At 42.4% G+C, this 22,581-nt stretch overlaps 1 protein-coding gene across 4 annotated transcripts in view; it reads right to left on the bottom strand.

Annotated features, from left to right (window-relative positions):
• LOC118397694 (oxysterol-binding protein-related protein 10-like) overlaps positions 1-22,581 on the bottom strand; it is a 100,715-nt gene that overhangs the window by 68,316 nt on the left and 9,818 nt on the right. For 3 of the 4 annotated variants that reach the window (XM_052470590.1, XM_052470589.1, XM_052470591.1), the window contains exons 2-5: positions 20,346-20,521; positions 15,073-15,152; positions 11,303-11,374; positions 7,530-7,730 (exon numbers count right to left, since the gene is read on the bottom strand). In XM_052470590.1, coding sequence (XP_052326550.1) covers positions 7,530-7,730; positions 11,303-11,374; positions 15,073-15,152; positions 20,346-20,521 — 529 coding nt within the window. Of the gene's footprint in view, positions 1-7,529; positions 7,731-9,356; positions 9,532-11,302; positions 11,375-15,072; positions 15,153-20,345; positions 20,522-22,581 lie in introns of those variants that run through there. The other variant, XM_052470592.1, reaches the window with a different exon arrangement.

Here is a 22,581-nt window from a genome sequence, read left to right as displayed (position 1 = left end):
GGAATACATGTTCTGCAGCTCTTCTCACTCCCCATGTTGTTATGTTCTAGTTTCTGTGGGAACGGCTGCAGCTGCTCCCTCAGCAACAGATGCACTGACCTCACCGCAACCCTGAGAATGCCAGGGCAGCAGACACAACAAACTTTACCTTGGGAAATCTCTACGAATCAGCCTAGTGTGGTTCTATTAATATTGCTACATGCTCGGGAAATGCTTGCCAGAATATGCCAGATGTTGCTTAATAACCAGCTTCTGAATGAAGCCTAGGTAAGTTGAAAATGAGGAAAAACTTCATATTTGGCTAACTATTCCTTTTAATATGAATCATTCCTTATGAATTGAATAAAATAAGTTTTGACTAACTACTGAGGAAATCAAAAAAAGGTATTGTGGTTTTCCCCCATGAGTCATAGATTCATGGGGATCCCTGTATGGGGAGGCTGATAAGGACATGAAAAGCCTGTAAACCATAGTGAAGGTTCTAGCTAGTGGCTACTCTATGGGTATTTATTTTATCCTGCAATTGGTCACTATTACTCCTGACCACATGTATATATTAGTATCTATTTATATTGCTACTGGTCACCATTACTGCTGTTTACATGTGCCTTCAGAAAGTATTTGCACCCTTTGTCTTTTCCCACATTTTGTTGTTGCAGCCTGAATTCAAAATGGATTCCATTTATTTTCTCTCTCTCCCCCATCTATTCTACACACAATACCCCATAATGACAAAGTGAAAACCTGTTTTTAGAAATGTTTTCAAATTGAAAATGAAATATGGAAATACGGAGTCAATACATGTTAGAATCATTTTTTACTGCTCTAATTACGTTGGTAACCAGTTTATAATAGCAATAAGGCACCTCAGGGGTTTGTAGTATATGGCCAGTATACAATGGTTAAGGGCTGTAATCACTGTAAATTTGGTATCGGCACTGACCTGTATATATCTTCCCATCTTATTCCCCCTTTTTTTTATTTTTTTTATAGTTATACTATTGTGATATTGATTACTGAACTGTTGTGTAGAGCATGCAAGTTAAGCATTTCACTGTACTTGTGCATGTGACAACACTTGAACTAATGAATCTGGGTTGTTTATCATGCTTTAAATATATTTCAGTGAATTAATATTGTATAGCTTCCCCAACACACAGCTTCAATGGCACATCTGTTTTTTTTTTCGCTGACTGACAGATTCAGTGAGAGCCATTACAGCCAGGGTTATATTGTGGTACTTCCACTGATACGGAATAAGTAGCTAATCCAACTACAATACAAACAGAACAAATGTGATGTTATTGATAGGACTAGCCTCTGGTAGATGTTTTTTTACAAACAATGAAATGAATCAGTGACAAAATGCTTTTATATGGGGACTGCACTGCAATTCTACGTTCTCCTTCAAAAACACAAACGACTGACCCGCAGCAGGTCAGCATATGTGAGTTAAGTAGCTGCAGGTCAGTGGATCAGTTGTAAAACAACTCGAATCCATCCCACCACTCAGACAGAGGCCCTGTGTCCTAAAATGAGGAGTGAGCCCTGATTTTCACTAGGATTAGCATGGGTTTAGTGTATAGAGGCCAATGGTGTATATAAACCCCGGACTGCTGATGCTCTGTATGGCCATTGAGAGGCTTTGAAGCCACTGGTCGGCCATATTGGCACTCCCCAGTAGGAGCAGTCCTCCATAGGAATGAATGGAATTCTACTGCATTTCAATTAAATGTCTCAAGGACAAAATTACATGTATTTAAGTACAGTTGAAGTCGGAAGTTTACATACACTTAGGTTGGAGTCATTAAAACTAGATTTTCAACCACTCCACAAATTACTTGTTAACAAACTATTGTTTTGGCAAGTCGGCTAGGACATCTACTTTGTGCATGACACAAGTAATTTTTCCAACAATTGTTGACAGGTTATTTCACTGTATCACAATTCCAGTGGGTCTGAAGTTTACATACATATATTGAAGCAACATCTCAAGAGATCAGTCAGAAAGTTAAAATCAAAATAAATCAGTCAAGTCAAAAATTGATCTTTCAAATGGACAATGACGCCAAGCATACTTCCAAAGTTGTGGCAAAATGGCTTAAGGACAACATATTCAAGGTATTGGAGTAGCCATCAAAACCCTGACCTCTAGAAGATTTGTGGGCAGAACGGAAAAAGCATGTGCGAGCAAAGAGGCCTACAAACCTGGCTCAGTTACACCAGCTCTGTCAGGTGGAATGGGCCAAAATTCCCCAACTTATTGTGGGAAGCTTGTGGAAGGCTACCTGAAACATTTGACCCAAGTTAAACAATTTAAAGGCAATGCTGCCAAATACTATGAGTGTATGTAAACTTCTGACCCAATGAGAATGTGATGAAAGAAATAAAAGCTGAAATCAATCAATCACTCTACTATTATTCTGACATTTCACATTCTTAAAATAAAAGTGGTGATCCTAATTGACCTAAGACAGGACATTTTTACTATGATTAAATGTCAGGAACCGTGAAAAACTGAGTTTAAACATATTTGGCTAAGGTGCATGTAAACTTCTGACTTCAACTGTACTTTCTTGTTGTAGTGGGGACAATAACATTAGTCGTCTCTAAATTACACCAAGGAAAATGTTTTTTTTTTTATTTAGCACACATAATATAATGTAAAAGTATACATCCAGAGAGAGAGAGAGAGAGACAGAGAGAGAGAGAGAAACAGAAAGAGGGAATCGTAAGAGAGAGAAAGGACTACAAGGAGAAAGAGAGATACAAAGGACTACAAAGAACCAGAAAGAACCAGGAGTCCAGGGCCATATAGCATAACAGTATTTCCTACAGAGCCAATACAGTATGCTGCATTGCTGCATCCATCTCATGTGGCAGACATGAGACTTCACACTCACGGTTGATTCAACATGACCTTGACATAGACAGAGAGAGAACAAGAGACAGACAGCCCATCAGTAAGAGATAGCCTGACTGAATTAGGCCAGTCTCCCTCGGTCAGGGACCAGGCCCCTTACTGAGGCCTACAGCCACAGATACAACAAAGACTGTGTCCACCAGGGGTGGCCTCTATACTACAAACCTCTGCAACAACATCCTTCAAAATGGTGACTCACAATAACAATTCCCAGCGAGTTGCATACAGGAGTATGCTATGCACTTTGTATACACAGCTCATCTCTTTGTCTTAAGACTCCAAGACTCAAGGACACAGAGGGTCCACAGAGAGTGGACCAACTAAAATAGCCCGGTCCAAAACGACCACCAGTGTGGAGGTTAAAGCGGCGCAGAGACTGAAACTGCCTCCCTTCGTTTCCCACTTGGAGAGACGATGGGTCTAGAAATAAGCTGACCCGAACCATTGAGCCATGGCTGCCTAAATGCCTAGTGGTGCTGCTCTACTCAGGGGGAGTCCAGGTGTCTGATGGATTCACGTCAGCCAGTCGTGACAGGCAGCACTGCTGGAGTCAAGTCATGTGGTCTAGTCTCCGAGCTGGTCGGATGGTGATGGAGCCTGCGAGTGAAAGGCAACAGCATGATGGCAGCACTCCCAGTGTTCACATGGAGGATGTGGTGGATGTCATCCGGGGGGGGTTTGATGCCTAGTGAGTGTTAGTGTGCCGTGTTTCCATAAGACTGAGCAGAGCTGTTGGCTCATGTAGAGATTTACTGGGGTGTGATATATGCTACTAGTGTTTACTACTACAGCCCACCAAGTCACAGCTACTTACAACTACACTAAGCAGCAGTCTACCTCTACAACCTACCAAACCACTGCCATTCTCATGGGATTTCAGACGTATTTGACCAATTGATTATCTTGTGTACCAAATGATTATTACAGGAGCTAGGAAAGTTCATTTAACCACGAGTGAAAATTTGAGCCTAATCCTATATGTAGCAAAAAATATGGATGAGATGCCAATGGCGTGACAGTGACAATAGATGTTGCAAAGACAGCACAAACTAATCTGGGACCACTGTCCTGTGTCATCTCATAAATCTCCCAGTAAGCAGGGCAGGACAGCGATGCCACCTCCCATCCCAGAGCCTCTACGAAGGTGTATAAATCTGCCTCCAGGCCCCAGCTCCATTCCCTCTCTGTCACCACCTGGCCTGGTGCCAGCCCCCTTTATGAGACTTCATTTCCATCGTGAACAGAAAGGCAGCACAATAACATACAGACGAGGTGAGGAGGAGAGGGAGAGGGGAGGGAGAAAATGGAGGGACGCATGGAATGAAAAATCAGGCCAAGGATATAGGGGAATGTTACAGGACTGTTATTGGGCAGAATGCAGGTTAGCATAACATTGAAACAGCATAAAGAGAAGAGAAGAGAAAGACAACCCAGTTTCCTATAATATAAGTCCAAATTCAGAAGGGCCCAAATAAGTGTTTGGGTTATTTCACGATCAAACCATGTGCTTGAAATCCCCCTGGGTTAATTTCAGGTAACAAGTCTACTTTCCAAGTGGTGAGAAATGTTGCCACTCCTGCAGTAGTTCCATGTTTTTTTAAATACACCCTATCGTTCTCAGACAAGATCTCATATTAAACAGTTATTTTCAGTGTTAGGAGTGACGCAGCATAGGGCATCTGATCTGATTGAGTAATTGAAAGGGCATTATGAAAAATTGGCATTTTTACAAGAATGTCAAAAACCTGTAGTGCTGATCGATTTACCAAAATGTTGGTTATTTTTCCGTTCATTTTCTTTTTTTTTTACAATTGACAAATCGGATCTAACCTTAACTGTGCAATGTAGTAGGGAGTTGTAGTTTCCAACAGGCCAATATTTTACATAGTTTAGCGCATAAAACATGGTAATTAACAACCATAATCCATTGCGCATATATTTACCCTGTCTGTTTTTTTTACGCTTGCTATTGAAGAGAAAAGAACGCGCAATCGTGAGGTGATAAAGAGAGCAGCTGTTGCTTCGCGAGGTACCTCAACCTGAAAATACATGACCTAAGTGATTGATAGCTGGTATTCAGCTGTCATAAAAGTATGCCTTATTTACTTTGAAGAACTGCAAAATAGTGATTTTGTCAGACATCTCGATAGAGCTGCTGCCTATTCTGAGATGATGTGGAATGAAAAAATAAAGTTTTAAAAAAAATGTACAAAAATGAAATATTTTATTAATGTAATGTGAATAAATAATAAGCAGTAATGGGCAGTCACTACCATCATGGGACATACATTGTTTTATTCTGTGTTGTTACAGAATAAAACCCGCATTATGCATTTTTTTTATTTTTTAAATAATCGAACCGAAACTACCTAAAAAAATAAATAAAAAACACTAAATCCCTCAGCACCAAAAACCTGCCACAGTGTTGTTTGAACACAATGCCTTTGAGGACAAATACGAGAGCTATAGTTTCACGAGGTGACGTGGCTCCGTACTCACCTTTGTTCATATTAACTAGCTGAGTCCCTGTCGTTTTAGGTGATCCAATTCCAGCAAAAATGTTATTACATGACTTACTTGCTATCCTGCTAGCCGGTGTACTATTCACCAATGCCCTTTTTAGAGCTCCAGGTTTCTGAGAAACTGTACAAAGCCACCTTGTTCCAGAAGCAGAGCCTCAAAAGAGAGCAACCTTTGCTGTTGGCTCTCATACCTGTGCATTGATACGGTGTCCGGTAGCTACAATAGGAATGATATATTCTGAACATTCCTGTCCTTTACCCAGTGTCTCAGAGAGTGAATGGGGGGGAGCAATGGTACAGCGCACAAGTGTGTCCACGACCAACACTCCATACACCATGCCAGTCTTGTCCTGGAGGCAGAACTAAGCGTTTTTCCCCTAGATAGGCCAGCTGCAAAATTGGCTATATCGTAAAAATTCATGAAAACAAAAATTTGCTTTTTCGTCTTAAGGTTAGGCGTTAGGGTTAGCAGTGTGGATAAGGTTCGGTTTTAAAAGGAGGTTTTATGACTTTGTGGCTGTGCCAGCTAGGGATCACTCTGTAGAGCTGCCTCCAGAACAAGATTTATGACAAAAAAAACTCTAACCTGCAAATAATTCAGGGCAAAGACATAATAAATGAACAAACATAACAAAGCCGATATTTTTCTAAAGATCAGAGTATACACAATCTATCACTCATTCCAGTAATTTCCCATTTTACCCGATGTACCTACCGACGCTCCTGAAAAAACATATTAGTCCTACTTTTTGCAAAGATTAGACAAAAATCTGTTTCTCGTCTGATACTAGAACACGCTTTGTCATCAGTTCGGGAAGTCTTCACATCAGCTGAAATGTATTCAAGTCATCTTATCTATATAATTCAGCAGACAAGTACACAGCCCACTGACAATAGCAGGAACAAAACTAGACCGCTAGGGATAACTAAACAAAAAGCTAGAAAGTCTTTCCAGGGCGAAAAACAGACATTTGTGAATGAAAGCATGTGAGCAATAGCCTGGTTAACCCAGATTGAATGCTGTGCTCACAATGATAAGTGCAGTGTTCAGTCTGATTTAACCAGGCTATCCGAGCATGAAGGCAGAGCAGATGTGGACCAGGCTGTGGCCGGAATTGGCAGCTTGGTAACTCCATGGGGTATAATTGATACAGTACAGGGCCCGCTTAGCACAGTCTGACTGATATAATTTTCCCCTAAAGAAAGGAGACAACAACATACAACATACAACAAAGTACAAGAGTGCGTTTTGGAGGATGACTAATGGCAATCGGAGGGGTTCTCAGTCACGAAAGTACTACTCCAAAATGTCCATGCAAATCAATGCCAAATTCCGCAATTGGTTAGTCAACCATTTTAGCAAACACTGGAATTACCGGTATAATGCTCTTTCACCCTCTTCACTCCATAGGCACACCATCAGCTTGCGCAGTGTTTCCCCAAACTCGGTCCTAGGGACCCCAAGGGGTGCAGGTTTTGTTTTTTAACCCTAGCACCACACCGCTGATTCAAATAATCAAAGCTTGATGGTGTCATTATTTGAATCAGCTGTGTAGTTCTAGGGCAAAAGCCAAAACGTGCACCCCTTGGGGTCCACGGGACCGAGTTTTGGAAACGCTGAGCTAGCCTTTTAGCTAGCTTTCCCCTTTGTCGCATGCCATTTTAAGCAGTATGGATATATACAGAGAAATGCCAAGCCAGCTAAAGCTACAGACATAGAGCGCAGTGCAGTCATTGTTGATAGGGTCAGAAGCCTAGGCCCAACATTTTTTGTTGAACTCGTTGCACCAACGGCCAACCTGAGGGTAAGCAGAAACACTGAACACATAGGACAAGAAATATGGTGCAGTATGAAAATAAGTTGTTGGGGTCGATGTTGTGGTCAATTTAAAATGACAGCGTCATGTACTTTGAACAGAAATATTCCCTATTGTGTACATAGTACATTTAAAAATCCAAACTCCACGGACGCCAATCTGTCTGACATTGATGAATTTGGCAGTCTCCCTAGCGCCTACGACAATGAATTATCAATACAGCCATGATGATGTCATCACAGAGGGACAGTTTCAGGTTCCACCCACCTCTTTGACCTCCAGTAGTCGGCCGGGATACTGGTTCTTGGCCCGTCGAGCAGCGGCTGGGGACTTGTGGTGGGTGATGGTCACAATGTTGCTCGGTGTGCCCGGGCACGCCAAGTGCCTCTGGATACCAGGCGATGAGGAGGCTGGTGGGAGGTGGGGGAGGAGGGAGACGCTACGGGACCGACCGGAAGACGACGAGCCCTGAGAGAGAAAGACACACAACAAAAAAAAAAAGTGTGAGGAGGGATATGTGAACTGCCACACCACTCAGCTACTTCCTACTACCATTTTCATATTCACCTGTATCCTATGGTTTGCGAGTCAAAAAAAAAATGGGTTTAGCCTTCTTGAATAAGCTTGGGTACGATATGAAAGCCATGTTGGGACCTATGCCTGACGACGGACAGCAAACCGAAGACTGCACCTTGTGGTTTCCTTAAAAAGGTCCACATTTCAGTCGTATGAGAAGAACCGTGACTAAACCTCAGCCTGGGCCTCCTGTTATTACAAACCCCAAACAAAAACCAGAGCAAAAGCTACCACCTTTCCAGTGAACTCAACTCCTAAATTAGCTTCAGGTTATTTCCCTCCTGGCAAGAGCAAATAAGGTACGTAGAGGTGAACGAACAGAAATTTAAGAAGCCATCAACCAAACTTAAAAAAGTGGACCTTTGCCTTCCGTCTTCTTTATAGCTCTACACCAAAAAAAATACATCTAATCCGGTTCTCTCCTTCCTTCTGTCCCTCTTTCGTCTCTCCATTTCCCTGCCCTGTATATACTGTCTGCCATGTCTCTCAGTCGGAACCCTCAATCAATTTACAGCAGTTCCAGAGAGACAGTGCCCCTCCACCCTGGATACCAGAGGCCTGGGCACAGCACAGCACATTTGAGAGAGAGAGAGAGAGCAGAGGTAAGATAGATAAATAGATCAAATAAACGACTGCCTCCCTGAGCACTGCTCACCGGAGGAGAAACAACTCTGCTTCCATTTTGGAAGCAGCAACTCTCACTCCCAGGACCACAGAGCCATAATAGTCACAAACGGAATAAGGCACATTGTGACACTGCAGGAAAGTGCAGGATACTTTATTTCCCAATGGCCGCAAGTATGTATGTGAATCATTCAAATTCTCACCCTAACGACGTTTCAAATCGCGAGATGGCAGCTTTCTGTGAGAACAAGAGCATGAAGCTACAGCAGTGAGTAAATCAGATGGGGGGGCACTCAGCATTTAGATGTGTCCAACAGCAGCTCAGGTCTCTCCTCTCTAAAACTGGCACAGAGCTGCAGGAGTTTCAGAAAACTGCAACAGTGAGAAGATGGCAGAGTCATGGAGACAGAGAGAGGGAGCAAATGAGGGATAATGAGAACAAGTACTGAACCCAGAGAGAGAGAGAGAGGGAGCAAATGAGGGATAATGAGAATGAGTACTGAACCCAGAGAGAGAGAGAGAGAGCAAATGAGGGATAATGAGAATGAGTACTGAACAGAGAGAGAGAGAGAGAGAGAGAGAGAAAGAGAGAGAGAAGAGAGTACTGAACCCAGGGAGAAAGAGAGAGAAAGAGAGAGAGAGAGAGAGAGAGAGAGAGAGAGAGAGAGAGAGAGAGAGAGAGCAAATGAGGGGTAATGAGAATTAGTACTGAACCCAGAGAAAGCGAGAGAAATAGAAAGAGAGAACCACCTGTATCACTGAAGCTGGGAGAGGAAAAGTTACTGTCATGCATGGCTACCGTTAGCTAGCAGATTTTAACGGGCTAATGTGACGCTCCATTAGCCATTACAGGATAGGTACTGTTTGTGGAGTAGCACAGAGAATTTGACCAACCTTATCCTGGCCATACAATCTTAGTTCTTGATTCAGCCAAACATGCATCTTCTAAAATGTGTGTGTCTAGTTGCAGGTGGTTCATTTGAATTTAGAAAATGCGCTGTTATTAAAACACTTTTTTTTTTGCTCCATGAAGTAATCCAACAATGTGTTCGAATGTGTACAAATCTTTTCTCATTGATTGAGACAGGTGGTAGCCCAAAGTGCCACATGTCACTCACCTGTTTCAATCAATGAGATAAGATTTTAAATAAACAAGATGGAGGCATACACATACAAATGTAGCATTTTCTAAATTCAAACAAAGCACCTACAAATGGATACTGACATTTTTGAAGGTACATGTTTGGCTGACTCGAGAATGAATATAGTATCGCCAATTTAAGGTTGGCCGAAAATTCTCTGTGCTACTTCAAACATGACCTATCCTGTAATGGCTAATGGAGCAACACATTAGCCTGTTACAATCTGCTAGCAAGGCTAACTTACAAACCCTGCAAAGATTATTCAACCCTGTGAACTATGCAACTTTTTCTACCTTTCAGTGGATACAGAAACAACTTCTCATGAGGGTACAACAACAACAAAAAAACTCAAATTTCTGCATTCTATTAGGTCTCCAATTTGGTACGGGTAAAGATTTACCACCGCTTGGTTCACGCCTTTCCCTATTAGGAAACACTTGAGTGACTGACTCTACCTACACTGTACACATAATGCACATCACTCTCCACTTACACAGCCTCAGCAGTACTTCAACAAGCTCCCATTCCCCTCCTCCCAACAGGCACGTCTGCCCCTCACAGGTGTGCCCATACTGCTTAGGCTGACTTGGCCCGCCATAACAGAACGTGGAGTGGTGGGCACCACATAAGTCAGGAGACGGTATCAAAAAAAGGCAGAAATAATCTACTGAAATGCATCTACAGTGGGGCTGAGCTGGGCCGGTTACGAGGAACCCGAAAGTGATGTATAAATTATATTCTGAAGGTTCGGTAGGGAATTACTTCCCACTAAAGAGCCGGGATGAGAGGAATTTCAAACATCAGTGAGAGTTATTTTAGAACACAGTAGAATCCGCTCTTCCACTACAGTGTGGTACAAAATGTAGCCTCAGGCGATGAGAGATGCCTTTCTACTGTTCTACTGTACAAAGAAAGTCATTGTCAACACACCAGAGAAAGGATTGCCATTTGTAACTGGTGACCGACACATTGAACGAAACGGTATGAAATGCGTGACAGCTTTTTGAATACAAAAGTTTAAATCTCCACCGAAAGCGTAAATAAGCAGCTAAACTGAGGAAAGCGCAGTTTACTTATCAGTTGTACACCCAGCACTGGCAATAATAAAAACTATATAACAGAAATTGCCCTCATTCCCCAAGTGTATTTCGGCACTCAGGCTATTGTAGATTGTTTATGCTAAGCCAGGAATACATCTTAGACTTTGGAAGAGATGTGATACTGATCTCGGAGGCAGAATGGGAGGCTTAGACACGATTAGATACGGTTGTCTGTCACGGTACAGGAACCCAAAAAAGCTCACCCGCTTTTGACAAGAGGGAGAAGAGAAAAAAAACTCCTCTTTTGGGGAGCCTTCCCCTTACTGATCCAAGTTAAGGAGTATAATTGGACTTCTGTCTATTCAACTGTGTAGCACTTTTTTGAAAAAGTGAATAGCTACACGCTGGGTGTGAGAGTTTGCAATGAAAGTTTTCAAGCTGGTATCCAAGAACATAAAGGCTTTTTCTACACTTTCAAATATATGGAGGAGGGCAGAAAGTGAGAACCGGGACACAACGAGAGGTGAAGACATGGACAACCCTATAAGTGTATTTATGTCTACAGTATATAGAGATCTGAACATTTAGAAGGCAGGTGTTTGTACATTGTTGGTACAGGGTCAGTAGCTCAGGTGTGGACGGGTGCATCTTGACTCACCAGCCCCTCCTGGCTGCCTCCCGTCGTTCTCTCCACACTCAGGTGCTCATCCGATCCCTTAAGCTTCCAGACCTAAGGCCAAACACACACAAAAAAACCATAGAACTCAGTACAGGGTCGTGTTCAGTAGCTGGGGAAATGGAGAGATACAACCTCAACTTGTCTAGTAAGAAAAGCTCAGCTTGTTTTCCCATTACAAAACTTATGTGCCCTGATGAACATGACCCAGGTGCAAAACTGATGACGTTTCTTCCTTCCACTGTTAAGAAAGGAACTGGTCGGTAAACTGCTACGCAGTAAGTTCTAAATCTTCACCGTTCCCTTCACAACCCAGCGACTTCCAAACCAGGCTGCCAAGGCCCACAGCAGAGATCCAGAGGATGGGGTAACTCCATAATGAGGCTGATACTCCACTGTTCCACTGTCACATGGAGACTGGCTTTAAAATGTTCCCCTGGACAGACCAACAATAGGGCTGTACGGGAGCTCCAGAGATGGTGAATGCATGGTCTGCTACCCTCGTATCTATTATACCAAGAGAGCAGGAGTCCATAACCAGCCGTACTGCCCCAAATTCTATTCACTCTCCAAATCAAGTCTACGTCGGCAATGGATTAACACAAACTCATTCACATAAGGAAACGTGTCCGATTGTCTTTTTTGACAGGAAACAGGAACCATATTTACGAGAGTTATTGTGCCACGAGGCAGGGGTGGAGGAAATGGAGGTGATGCGTGATAGGAGAGCGCGAGGAGATGCAGACAGGGAGAGCATTGTTTGTAGACCGCTGCGGTGCACTCACACAATCAGTCTGTAGACATGGGGAGATGGAGAGAGAGAAAACGAAGGAGAGAGAGCGAAGGAGAGAGAGCGCGAGTGAATGAAAGGAAGAGAAAGAGCAAAATATAGTATGCTGAAGAATAGGCCATTTGCCGAAACAAATTTTCCTACAAAAGGAAAAAAAACTTTGCTACAAAAAATAATATGCTGCAGTAAAAAAAAAGTATTTTTTTAAACTCTCCGGTGGCAGTCCGGATTCAACATGACCTTGACTTGAATCTGACTTTCACAGACTTTTCCACAGAAAAACTTCTTTTTTTTAAAATTAGAGTTCATAGGTTTGGAATGGTTCCACTTGAAAGTTATTGCCAGGTGGCATGTACCCAGGTTACCTCTCACTCTCAAACAGACAGAGGATCAGGGATGATACTCTATTTAAAAAGGGAATAGCTGACTCCCATAAGTCCTACTGTAGCAGCCGCAGAGCCCTATGGGAGGAGATAGCAGGAGCGTTAGAAGGGTAGAGGAGGGAGGAGCAGGTGTACGAGCTGTGCCAAGATAAGATGGGATCTACAAGAGAGGATAATTCTGCAAGGTGATGGTGAGAATTCATGTCTACACCAGAATTACTCACCTGGTATACAGTGCCTCCATAAAGTATTCACACTCCTTGACTTTTTCCACATTTTGTTGCTTTACAGCCTTAATTTTAAATGGATTACATTGAGATTTTGAGAACTGGCCAAAAACACAATTCCCCATAATGTCAAAAGCGGAATTATGTTTTTAGAAATATTTACAAATTAATTAAAAATGAAAAGCTGAAATAGCTTGAGTGAACAATTATTCAACCCCTTTGCATGGCAAGCCTAAATAAGATGCATGGACTCACTCTCTGCAAGAATAGTGTTAAATGTGATTTTTGAATGACTACCTCATCTCTGTACCCTACACATACAGATAATTGCAAGGTCCCTCAGTCGAGCCGCGATTTTCAAACAGATTTAACCACGAAGACCCGGGAGGTTTTCCAATCCCCAGCAAAGAAGGGCACTTGTAGGTAGATGGGTAAAAACAAAAGAAAAGCAGACACTGAATATCCCTTTGAGCATGGGAAGTTAATAATTACACCCAAGATGGTGTATCAATACACCCAGTCACTACAACGATACAGGCGTCCTTCCGAACTCCCGAGCGGCAGGTAGCCTAGCGTTTAAGAGCGTTGGGCCAGTAACCAAAAGGTTGCTGGTTCGAATCCCCAATCAGACTAGGTGAAAACAAATCTTGCCCGAGAGCAAGGCACGTAACCCGAAATGTCACTCTGGATAAGAGCGTTTGCTAAATTACTGAAATGTAAAACTCAAGATGCCGGGAAGATGGAAGGAAACCAATGGTGAATTTAAAACAGTTAGAGTTTAATGGTTGTGATAGGATGGATCAACAACATTGTACTTACTCCACAATACTAACCTAAATGACAGAGTGAAAAGAAGGAAGCCAGTACAGACTAAAAAACATATTCCAAAACATGTATCCTGATTGAAATGAGGCACGAAAGTAAAACTGCAAAAAATGACCTGAATACAAAGTGTTATGTTTGGGGCAAATCCAATACGTCACCGAGTATCAATGTTCATATTGTCAAGCATGGTGGTGGCTGCATCATGCTATGGGTATGTTTATTGTCGGCAAGGACTAGGGAGTTTTTTTAGGATAAAAAAACAGAATAGAGCTTAGCACAGCCAAAATCGTAGAAAACCTGGTTCAGTCTGCTTTCCAACAGACACTGGGAGACAAGTTCACTTTTCAGCAGGACAAGAACCTAAAACACAAGGCCAGATATACACTGGAGTAGCTTACCAAGACGACATTGAATGTTCCTGAGTGGCCTAGTTAAAGTTTTGACTTAAAATTGTCTTGAAAATCTATGGAAAGACTTGAAAAAGACTTGAAAATGACCAACAACCAACTTGACAGAGCTTAAATCCTTTTTTGAAGAATAATGTGCAAATATACAATCCAGGTATGAAAATCTCTTAGAGTCTTACCCAGAAAGGTGATTCTAACATGTATTGACTCAGGGGTGTGAGATAAATGAGATATTTCTGTATTTCATTTTGAATAAATTTGGTAACATTTCTAAAAACATGTTTTCACTTTGTCATTATGGGGTATAGTGTGTAGATAGATGGGTGAGAGAAAACAATATATATATATATTTTCAATTAAGGCTGTAAAAAAATACATGTGTAATAAGTCAAGGGGTATGAATAGTTTCTGAAGGCTATGAACGTTATCAACTGTACCTGCTGTGTGCATTGAGACTGCATGAACGCGAAGGAATTCCAAAATCCAACCACTATAGGAAAGAGCATTTGCTGTTTCAGTGTGCCAACAGTGCACCCAACAAGGGTTTGCAACAAAATCTCACAACCACAAAGCTACTTTCTCTCAAACTACTTCACTTCTCCCGCTATCGACCCCTACACTAATACCATAGTGGTCCATTCAAGCCATCTGTCAAAAGCCATATTTACAGCAATTTAAATGTCCTCCAAGGTGCCTGAACCCATGGAATTCAATCAATCGGCAGAAGTGGGAAATACCTGCGATGAGATTTGTAAACTCAGTGGTATATTCATCTCTAATATCCAGGCTGTATCACAACCGACCGTGATTGGGAGTCCCATAGGGTGGCGCACAATTTGCCCAGCGCCGTCCGGGCTTGGCCGGCGTAGGCCGCCATTGTAACTAGGAATTTGTTCTTAACTGACTTGCTTAGTTAAATAAAAAGGTTAAATAAAAGGTTAAATTAAAAAATAAATTAAAAATTGCAAGTGAAAGTCAAGGCTTCCCTGTCACTGCACCGCTCTTCCTGAGGGACATATTCCAGGAGCTAGAGCTTAGTAGTGACTGCAGTGTGTGTGTGTGTGTGTGTGTGTGTGTGTGTGTGTGTGTGTGTGTGTGTGCGCAAGCGCGTTGTACACACCTTGGCACTGCTGTCGGAATGGCGTCTGGCGCACGCTTGGAGTTGGTTCATCCAGAACTGCTGCTCTTTGGCGTCGGATGCTACGGAGACACAAAAGGAGCTAATTAATTGTTCATTTCCGATAACCATCATTGTCACAATGGGAGAAATAGGAAACCGTCATCATATGAGTTAATGGTCAGTTCGATATGTAGGTAGTCGTCACAAAATGTGTCATGTGTTGCATATCACTTTTCAGATTGACATCCAATTTGTGTCTGTATCAGCCAATGTGCTGTGTATTCTGTTACAGGGTCTGATAATTGTAGTACATCAGTACTGTAGTGCATCAGGTTTGTTTACGTTGATCCCAAACTCCCTGTGTAGGGGCTTTTAAACTACTGAACTTTACAATAGTATCTGTGTCCATATTCTACAACTCACTAAAACATATTCTAAGACACATTTTCAGATTGATGGAAAGCTTGATCTTTAACCTAAACTCTCAATGATGGGGGCAACAGTGTCTGTGCGATTAGCTAAAATGGCAGACATTTCACAGGCACAGAGGCAGCCTGCTATCCAAACACCAACCATGGAAAAAGTGACTCACTGGACCCCTTTTGTTTTACAAGACAGTAAACTGCCCTCCGAGGCCAGACACGTCAATAAGCCCGTTTCATTTCATTAACCGATTAATTGGCAGAGCCTGCTTTGTCCAGCCTGACGTCTACAAAATGGTAACCTCTTTCGACTAGACTAGCTAGACCAATTGGGGATATCATTGTGACTGACTGGGAAAACTTTAATTCAAGAGCAATTCAGCATCTCAACCTATTATTCAGTGAGATACTATCAAATTGTGTGTACCAAAGTCTCCAGTCTCCATGGTAACGCTCCAAGGAGAAAATAAGAACATTTCATTAGCAACGGAACCGAATATAGCAGCCTTGTCTGGACTCATGGAGTCCTTAATAGTGATTTTTATTTTTTTATTTCACCTTTATTTAACCAGGTAGGCTAGTTGAGAACAAGTTCTCATTCGCAACTGCGACCTGGCCAAGATAAAGCATAGCAGTGTGAACAGACAACACAGAGTTACACATGGAGTAAACAATTAACAAGTCAATAACACAGTAGAAAAAAAGGGGAGTCTATATACAATGTGTGCAAAAGGCATGAGGAGGTAGGGGAATAATTACAGTATTGCAGATTAACACTGGAGTGATAAATGATCAGATGATCATGTACAGGTAGAGATATTGGTGTGCAAAAGAGCAGAAAAGTAAATAAATAAAAACTGTGGGGATGAGGTAGGTGAAAATGGGTGGGCTATTTAGCAATAGATTATGTACAGCTGCAGCGATCGGTTAGCTGATTAACTGAAACAAATGGGCACGATCATGAACGGTGGAGTGCGGAATGCTGAATCTATTCATGAGAGTTGTCTCGAGAAAGAGTCATTTCTTGGAAGGGTAATGGCCTCATTTGAACACCGTGACGTGAGTTTCTGTCATTCACTTAAGACCTACACTATTTTTCAAGCACCTGAAATTGTCGCTTGAGTGAGGAGGCAGGAGGAGGAGACACACCCACACTAACAAATGTCAAATGGGACACTTAGAACAGTGAACAGCTCCTCTGCTCTCTCAAGAGAACGCTGTGTACATGTAGGCCATTCATAATGAAACACCTGTACCCAGCTGTCTGTTAAGACCCTTCCTCCCATGGGTTCCGTCTACATCAGCAGCATATTTTTTTCCCCCTTTCAAAAACGTCTCAGTTTAGAATCTGCGACACATTTAGAGCAGCAATTATGGGGTCTTGATACAAGCGTTGCCGGGATTGTACATAATTAGCTAGCTGTAATGAACAGAGGTGGGTCTGGCAGTGCTGAGCGGTTATTGTTTATATGCAAATATGCACCTGTTTTGAATGGTGAAAAGGACACTAAAGTCGCTAACATGAGCTACTTGCACACTAATCCTTACTTAGCGAAGACCAGGTCGTTCTTGTGCTCGGTCTAAAAAAAGGTAACCCCAAAAGACTGCCAATGTTCTGTTCAAAAAAGGTCCCTGGTTTGGAGTTGGAGGGGTGGCAGTTCCCTTCAGCTGATGGACGAGCCACGCTTGTTTTGGCAAACGAGAACAAGCAGCAGAACACAGTCTGACCCATTTGCAATGGACAGTCACATGCCATTTAAATAACACCATCTCTGCATTTCAATAAAGGGGGGTCAAAGTACACTTCAATATAGACTCTAAAGAGAGGGCACTAATGTCTATCCATTGCCATTCAAGCATTTAACCATGACCATGTAATTACACCGATGCTAATTACAGTGATCGAGTGGATGTTGTTGGCTAAAATAATAGTCTCATACTTTTGAGGGAGCTGGTGGGGGATCTGATTAAGGTGAATGGAGATAATATGACAAGGCAGCACTCTGAATATGTACTTCATAACTGATGGTTATTAAACATGACTGCCATGGGAGAGTAGGGATTATTGCAGTTGCTGGGAAGAACATAAACCCAGGGCTTATCCTACACAGTGCAAGCGTAAAAAATATATCACTAATTTGTCTTTTGACCAATCAGATCCACTCTGAAAAAGATCTGATGTGATTGGTCAAAAGACCAATTAGCGGAAAAAAGATCAGAATTGGGCTACCTGTGTAAACGCAACCTTTGTCACCAGATCTCAACCAAATTGAACACTTGTGGGAGATTCTAGCGTGGCGCCTGACAGCGTTTTTCACCACTTTCAACAAAACAGGTCCAGACACTTGTGGACTCTATGCCAAGGCGCAATGAATCTATTCTGGCTCGTGGTGGCCCGACGCCCTATTAAAAGTCAAACACATCGTTCAGCGAGCTGTGTTTTTGCTACCACCCGCTATAGACGTGTGACTTGAAATTGTCACTTGATTCTACGTGTAAAAAAAAATACAATTTAATTTTATTTTTATTTTTTTTAAATCAGTGTGCACTCAGTTTGCAAATTAAAGCTATCATCTCTGAACAGAGTGCCAAGTACACTCTGCCAGCAAATGCTATTGGTGTGTCTGAGCCCTGAGACACTATGTTGGTGTTTCCTTTATTTTTGCCATCCCTAGTATGTAGAAGTAATATGGATCCTTATTCTGGATGAGATTGAATTTGTTCTAGGCAATATTAAATATTTCATAAACTGGATGGTTCGAGACCTGAATTCTGATTGGCTGATAGCCGTGGTATATCAGACCGTATACCACGGGTATGACAAAACATTTATTTCTACTGCTCTAATTACATTGGTAGACAGTTTCTAATAGCAATAAGGCACCTCGGGGGTTTGTGGTATATGGCCAACATACCACGGCTAAGGGCTGTATCCAGGCGCTCCGCGATGCGTTGTGCGTAAGAACAGCCCTCAGCCGTAGTATATTGGCCATATACCACAGGCCATCGTGCCTTACTGATTAATAATAATAATAATAATAATAATAATTCACAATAATGCCTGATATGCAGTCAGGCATCTCAATTAGCCCCCTTGAAAAGCCGTGAAAATAACTTGACCCTTCTAAACAGCCCTCGTGTCTTATTCCAGGCATCATCTGATCAACAGCTTTAAAATTTGCCATTTGATCATTCAAACAGGATATAATTCATGCTGGTTTCACCTTTTAATTTCATACACTCTGGAGCAATGAGCATGGCTCCGGGCAAAGCTCAAAACATAATGCTCCCGCTTATTCGACTAAAACTAAATTACCCTATGCTGCCTTGGTTGGATATCAGATGAAGCCTGTGCTTTAGCGTCTGTATCAAATCTCACATAATTCCACATGGCTTGAATACGACATTCTTAAATTTAACTCAAAATGTTTACTAAGAGTTGAGATCAAATGTTCGACCAAGGACACCTGAAGGGAGATTATTGGCTTGCAGAAATATGCACCTTCTCCAGTGACTTGACGTTTGACAGTTTGTGAAGGGGGATTCAAGGACATCCACCTGAAAAGGAAAGGACACATTCACAGCTGGGCTGTACAAACATCACCTGTAAGGCACTACTACTAGAGGTCTGTTGTTGCAGAATCACCAAACAGGAAATGTGTTCCTGGTTGAACCTTGAACTTCTCCCTTCCCAGTAGAAGCCTGGGTTTCCATGACAACCCGTGTGAGATTTAAGGTGCACCTACTAATTCTTAGTCAAAGACTCATGAAAGGTTGCTACACTACAGGGTGGTGGGTATTCTTCCCCGCCATTTGGCTTAATTCAAATGTCACCATCCCAATCAGACTCGTATGCCACTAAGTATAGTGTTTAGACCTTCCAAAAAAAACACACCAAACTAGCTTCTTTGATAAGGATAGTAATTTAACCTTTTTATTTAAGCTGCATCTAGTTCCATCTCTACATCAATAGATGGATCACTGAGTCACCCACAGATATAGGGCAAGTTATTCTGATACCTCCCTTGGGGAATGTACAGGGACATTCCACAAACTAAAGCGACAGGGAGTCTCTTGCTTCGTCAGTGGATACAAGAATTCGGACTAGGGCCGGGACAAACTGTGATTACAAACTGCGATTAGTATTGTGGCAAGGAAACTAAACACAAAGCGGATTCAATTTCTTCAGGTAAACAGCCCTAATGTTGGAAACAAACATCATTATGTCGTCATCCAGAGTCACATTTCTTCTTCTTTTTCTCCGAGCTGTAGCACACTATATTTTACATACAGCAGGTTTTTTTAAAAAAAGGACCAAAAGAGTTGTCTGCTTCGTCTTTTCATTTTTTTGCCATGGAAAAAAATATTGCGGTACTGGTATCATCCCACCCCTACTTCTGACAGAGCGAGCCTAGTGGCCAGTTTAAACCCAATGGACCTAGGCCTCAACCGTAGCTCAGAGGGGAGTGTCCCTTTTGACAGGATGTATCGACCAGTACAGTTACGATGTTCAAACTTTCAGCAATGCGACAAGGCAGCTTATATAGAATGCCCGTGTAGCCCACTCATGCAAGCTCAAGAGAACTCCTGTCAAGTGTGGGAAATGGAGTTGGCAAAATGAAAGTGAACTCGTGAAATATTCATGAAGCTAAGTTACAACACCACAGGTTCAATTCCAAAACAAAGACTGGGTTGTTGGGAATGTTTTTTGCCGGTGCACAATTTAAGCTGCTTGAAGTGGTATCGCTATATTGAGCAACCGCAAAACGCCCACAAGGCAATGCAATCTTCCCACTGTCCCCACGCAATCTCCCTGAATACCCAACCTCTGACTAATAAGGGTTAGCGTACCTCTGAGCTTGTAAAGCTCGCCATGGAATGAGTTGACGATAAACATGTGTGGTGCCTCATCACTCTGGACAACCGACGCACCAATCAGTGGCAGGGAGCCCCTGGGCTTCTGGCTCTTGCCATGTTCATGTACAAAGTACTGCAGCTGTCCCAGCTCTGGGTCCAGCACAAAGTACCTGTAGGAGAGGGTGAGAGAAAGGGAGGGAGGGGAGAGAAACATTTATATTAGCATTTATTTGTATGTTCTCATCATTGTTTAATGCTAATTCTATTGCTTTAGCAGTAATTGCAACCGCTAAGTAATGTAGTGATGATTGATACAGGATGGGTGAAATCCCCAACTAAACTCCTCTCACCTTTCATGCAAAAAGCTTGCCAGATATACAGGAGCTCTTCATTATAGAAGCGTCAGGCACATTACTGAGCGTATTAAGAAGTGACATCAACACCTTCCCACCAACTGAATCTCAAACTACCCAAGTAGTCGTTAGTGTATTGGTACCATGAGTGGAGCAGCTGGAGCCCACAGCTCGCAGAGTGGAAATTTAACAGAATCAGACAGGTTTGGAACCTTTGATGAATAAATGCCTCCTAGCTTAGGCCTAATTGAAATACAGTCAGAGCCTGAGAGCCTGCAATATGACACACACACAGAGCAAGTAAAGGACACACACACACATCCTGGCTATGGGACATAGCCTATTGGACGGACTTGTCACAACAAAGCATTCATGACATAGATAGCGGGTCACCCTGTTTGGTTGGCTTTCATTGTACGGCCATCTAAACCCGGAAGTGTTGTTAACCGGAAATTATCTTGCAGCCAATCAATCGCCTCGTTCCGTGCGCTATTAGAGGAGCAGCTCTATTGACCAGGCTTTGGAACAAGCCGAGTGAGCACTTACTTACAGGTCAATACAACCCAATCCTCCACACTGCCACAGCCGAGAGCATCATCATAGACCGTTTTCACATTGACGGATGGCAAAGGGATATTTTCGAGAGCTATCGATTCTCGAGAGACAATACCGTTGTGTAAAACTTGGGAAAAAAACATCATGTCTCGAGCGCTACCTCGGGAGGTCGCGCACGGCACTGGCCCAACAATTGCCGCCCTTTGAGCATGGCAGTGTAATCAGAATTGTCTCGTTGAGCTGAACACTACTGCAGTATAAAATGGTAATAGCAACGTTTTTTTTTATACAGCTGAAATGTTTTTGATAGTAGATCATACAAATATAATGTGTTTTTTCAATTTGTAACATTGCGTGATGATTTTTGAGGTGGCACCACAGGTCCCAGAGAGGGGAAGTAGTTTTGCTGGGGCCCAGAGCTTTTCCCGTTCTGATAGGCGAACTTCACCAGGTGAAACTCTGAACCCTAGAACCCTAGTGGTATGGTAGGACATAGACATAGTCAGCCATAAAAAAAAGAATTTAAATAACAGTTTTATATGAGCATGGCCCAGATTCTTTCTAATCGGGTCAAATGGTTAAAAATCCTGGAAAAAGTTCTGGCCCTAGGGAGGATGAAAACAAAGTCCTGTCAAACAAATCATGAGGCGAATCAGTCTAAAAAGCAGTACTTTGTCCCTTTTTATTAACGCTTGTGTCAATATTTTCTATTAAACCTAACCTGCTGTGCTCATTCTCTGCAACATGGATGAATGGAAATCGCCACACAATGCAAAAACAAAAAGTAAACACTGAGTGTACAAAACATTAACAACACCTCCCTAATATTGAGTTGTGTGCCCTCATTCTTCATACATTTGGATAAAATAGATACATAATGCCATTTTACCACCATCTTTATATCACTAAACATAATATCATAGGAGATACTGTGTAAAGCACTAACTGCAAGCTCAAGTCATGTTAAATAAACAAAAAATCTAGACAAAGCGCAGTAATTGGACCGAGTGTTCTCTACTACACCGGCTCTGACGCTCGTCAGATGTGGCAGGGCTTGCAAACTATTACGGATTACAAAAGGAAACCCAGCTGCGAGCTGTCCAGTGACGTGAGCCGACCAGATGAGCTAAATACCTCCTATACTCAGGTCGAGGAAAGCAACACTGAACCATGCATGAGAGCACCAGCTGTTCCGGATGACTGTGTGATCACGCTCGCCGTAGCCAATGTGAGTAAGACCTTTAAAACAGGTTAACATTCACAAGGCAGCAGGGCCAGATGGATTACCAGGACACGTACTCAGAGCATGCACTGACCAGCTG

The sequence above is a fragment of the Oncorhynchus keta genome, chromosome 19 (assembly GCF_023373465.1).
Source record: "Oncorhynchus keta strain PuntledgeMale-10-30-2019 chromosome 19, Oket_V2, whole genome shotgun sequence".
Taxonomy (NCBI): Eukaryota; Metazoa; Chordata; class Actinopteri; order Salmoniformes; family Salmonidae; genus Oncorhynchus; species Oncorhynchus keta.
This window is presented reverse-complemented; position numbering and strand designations above follow the sequence as displayed.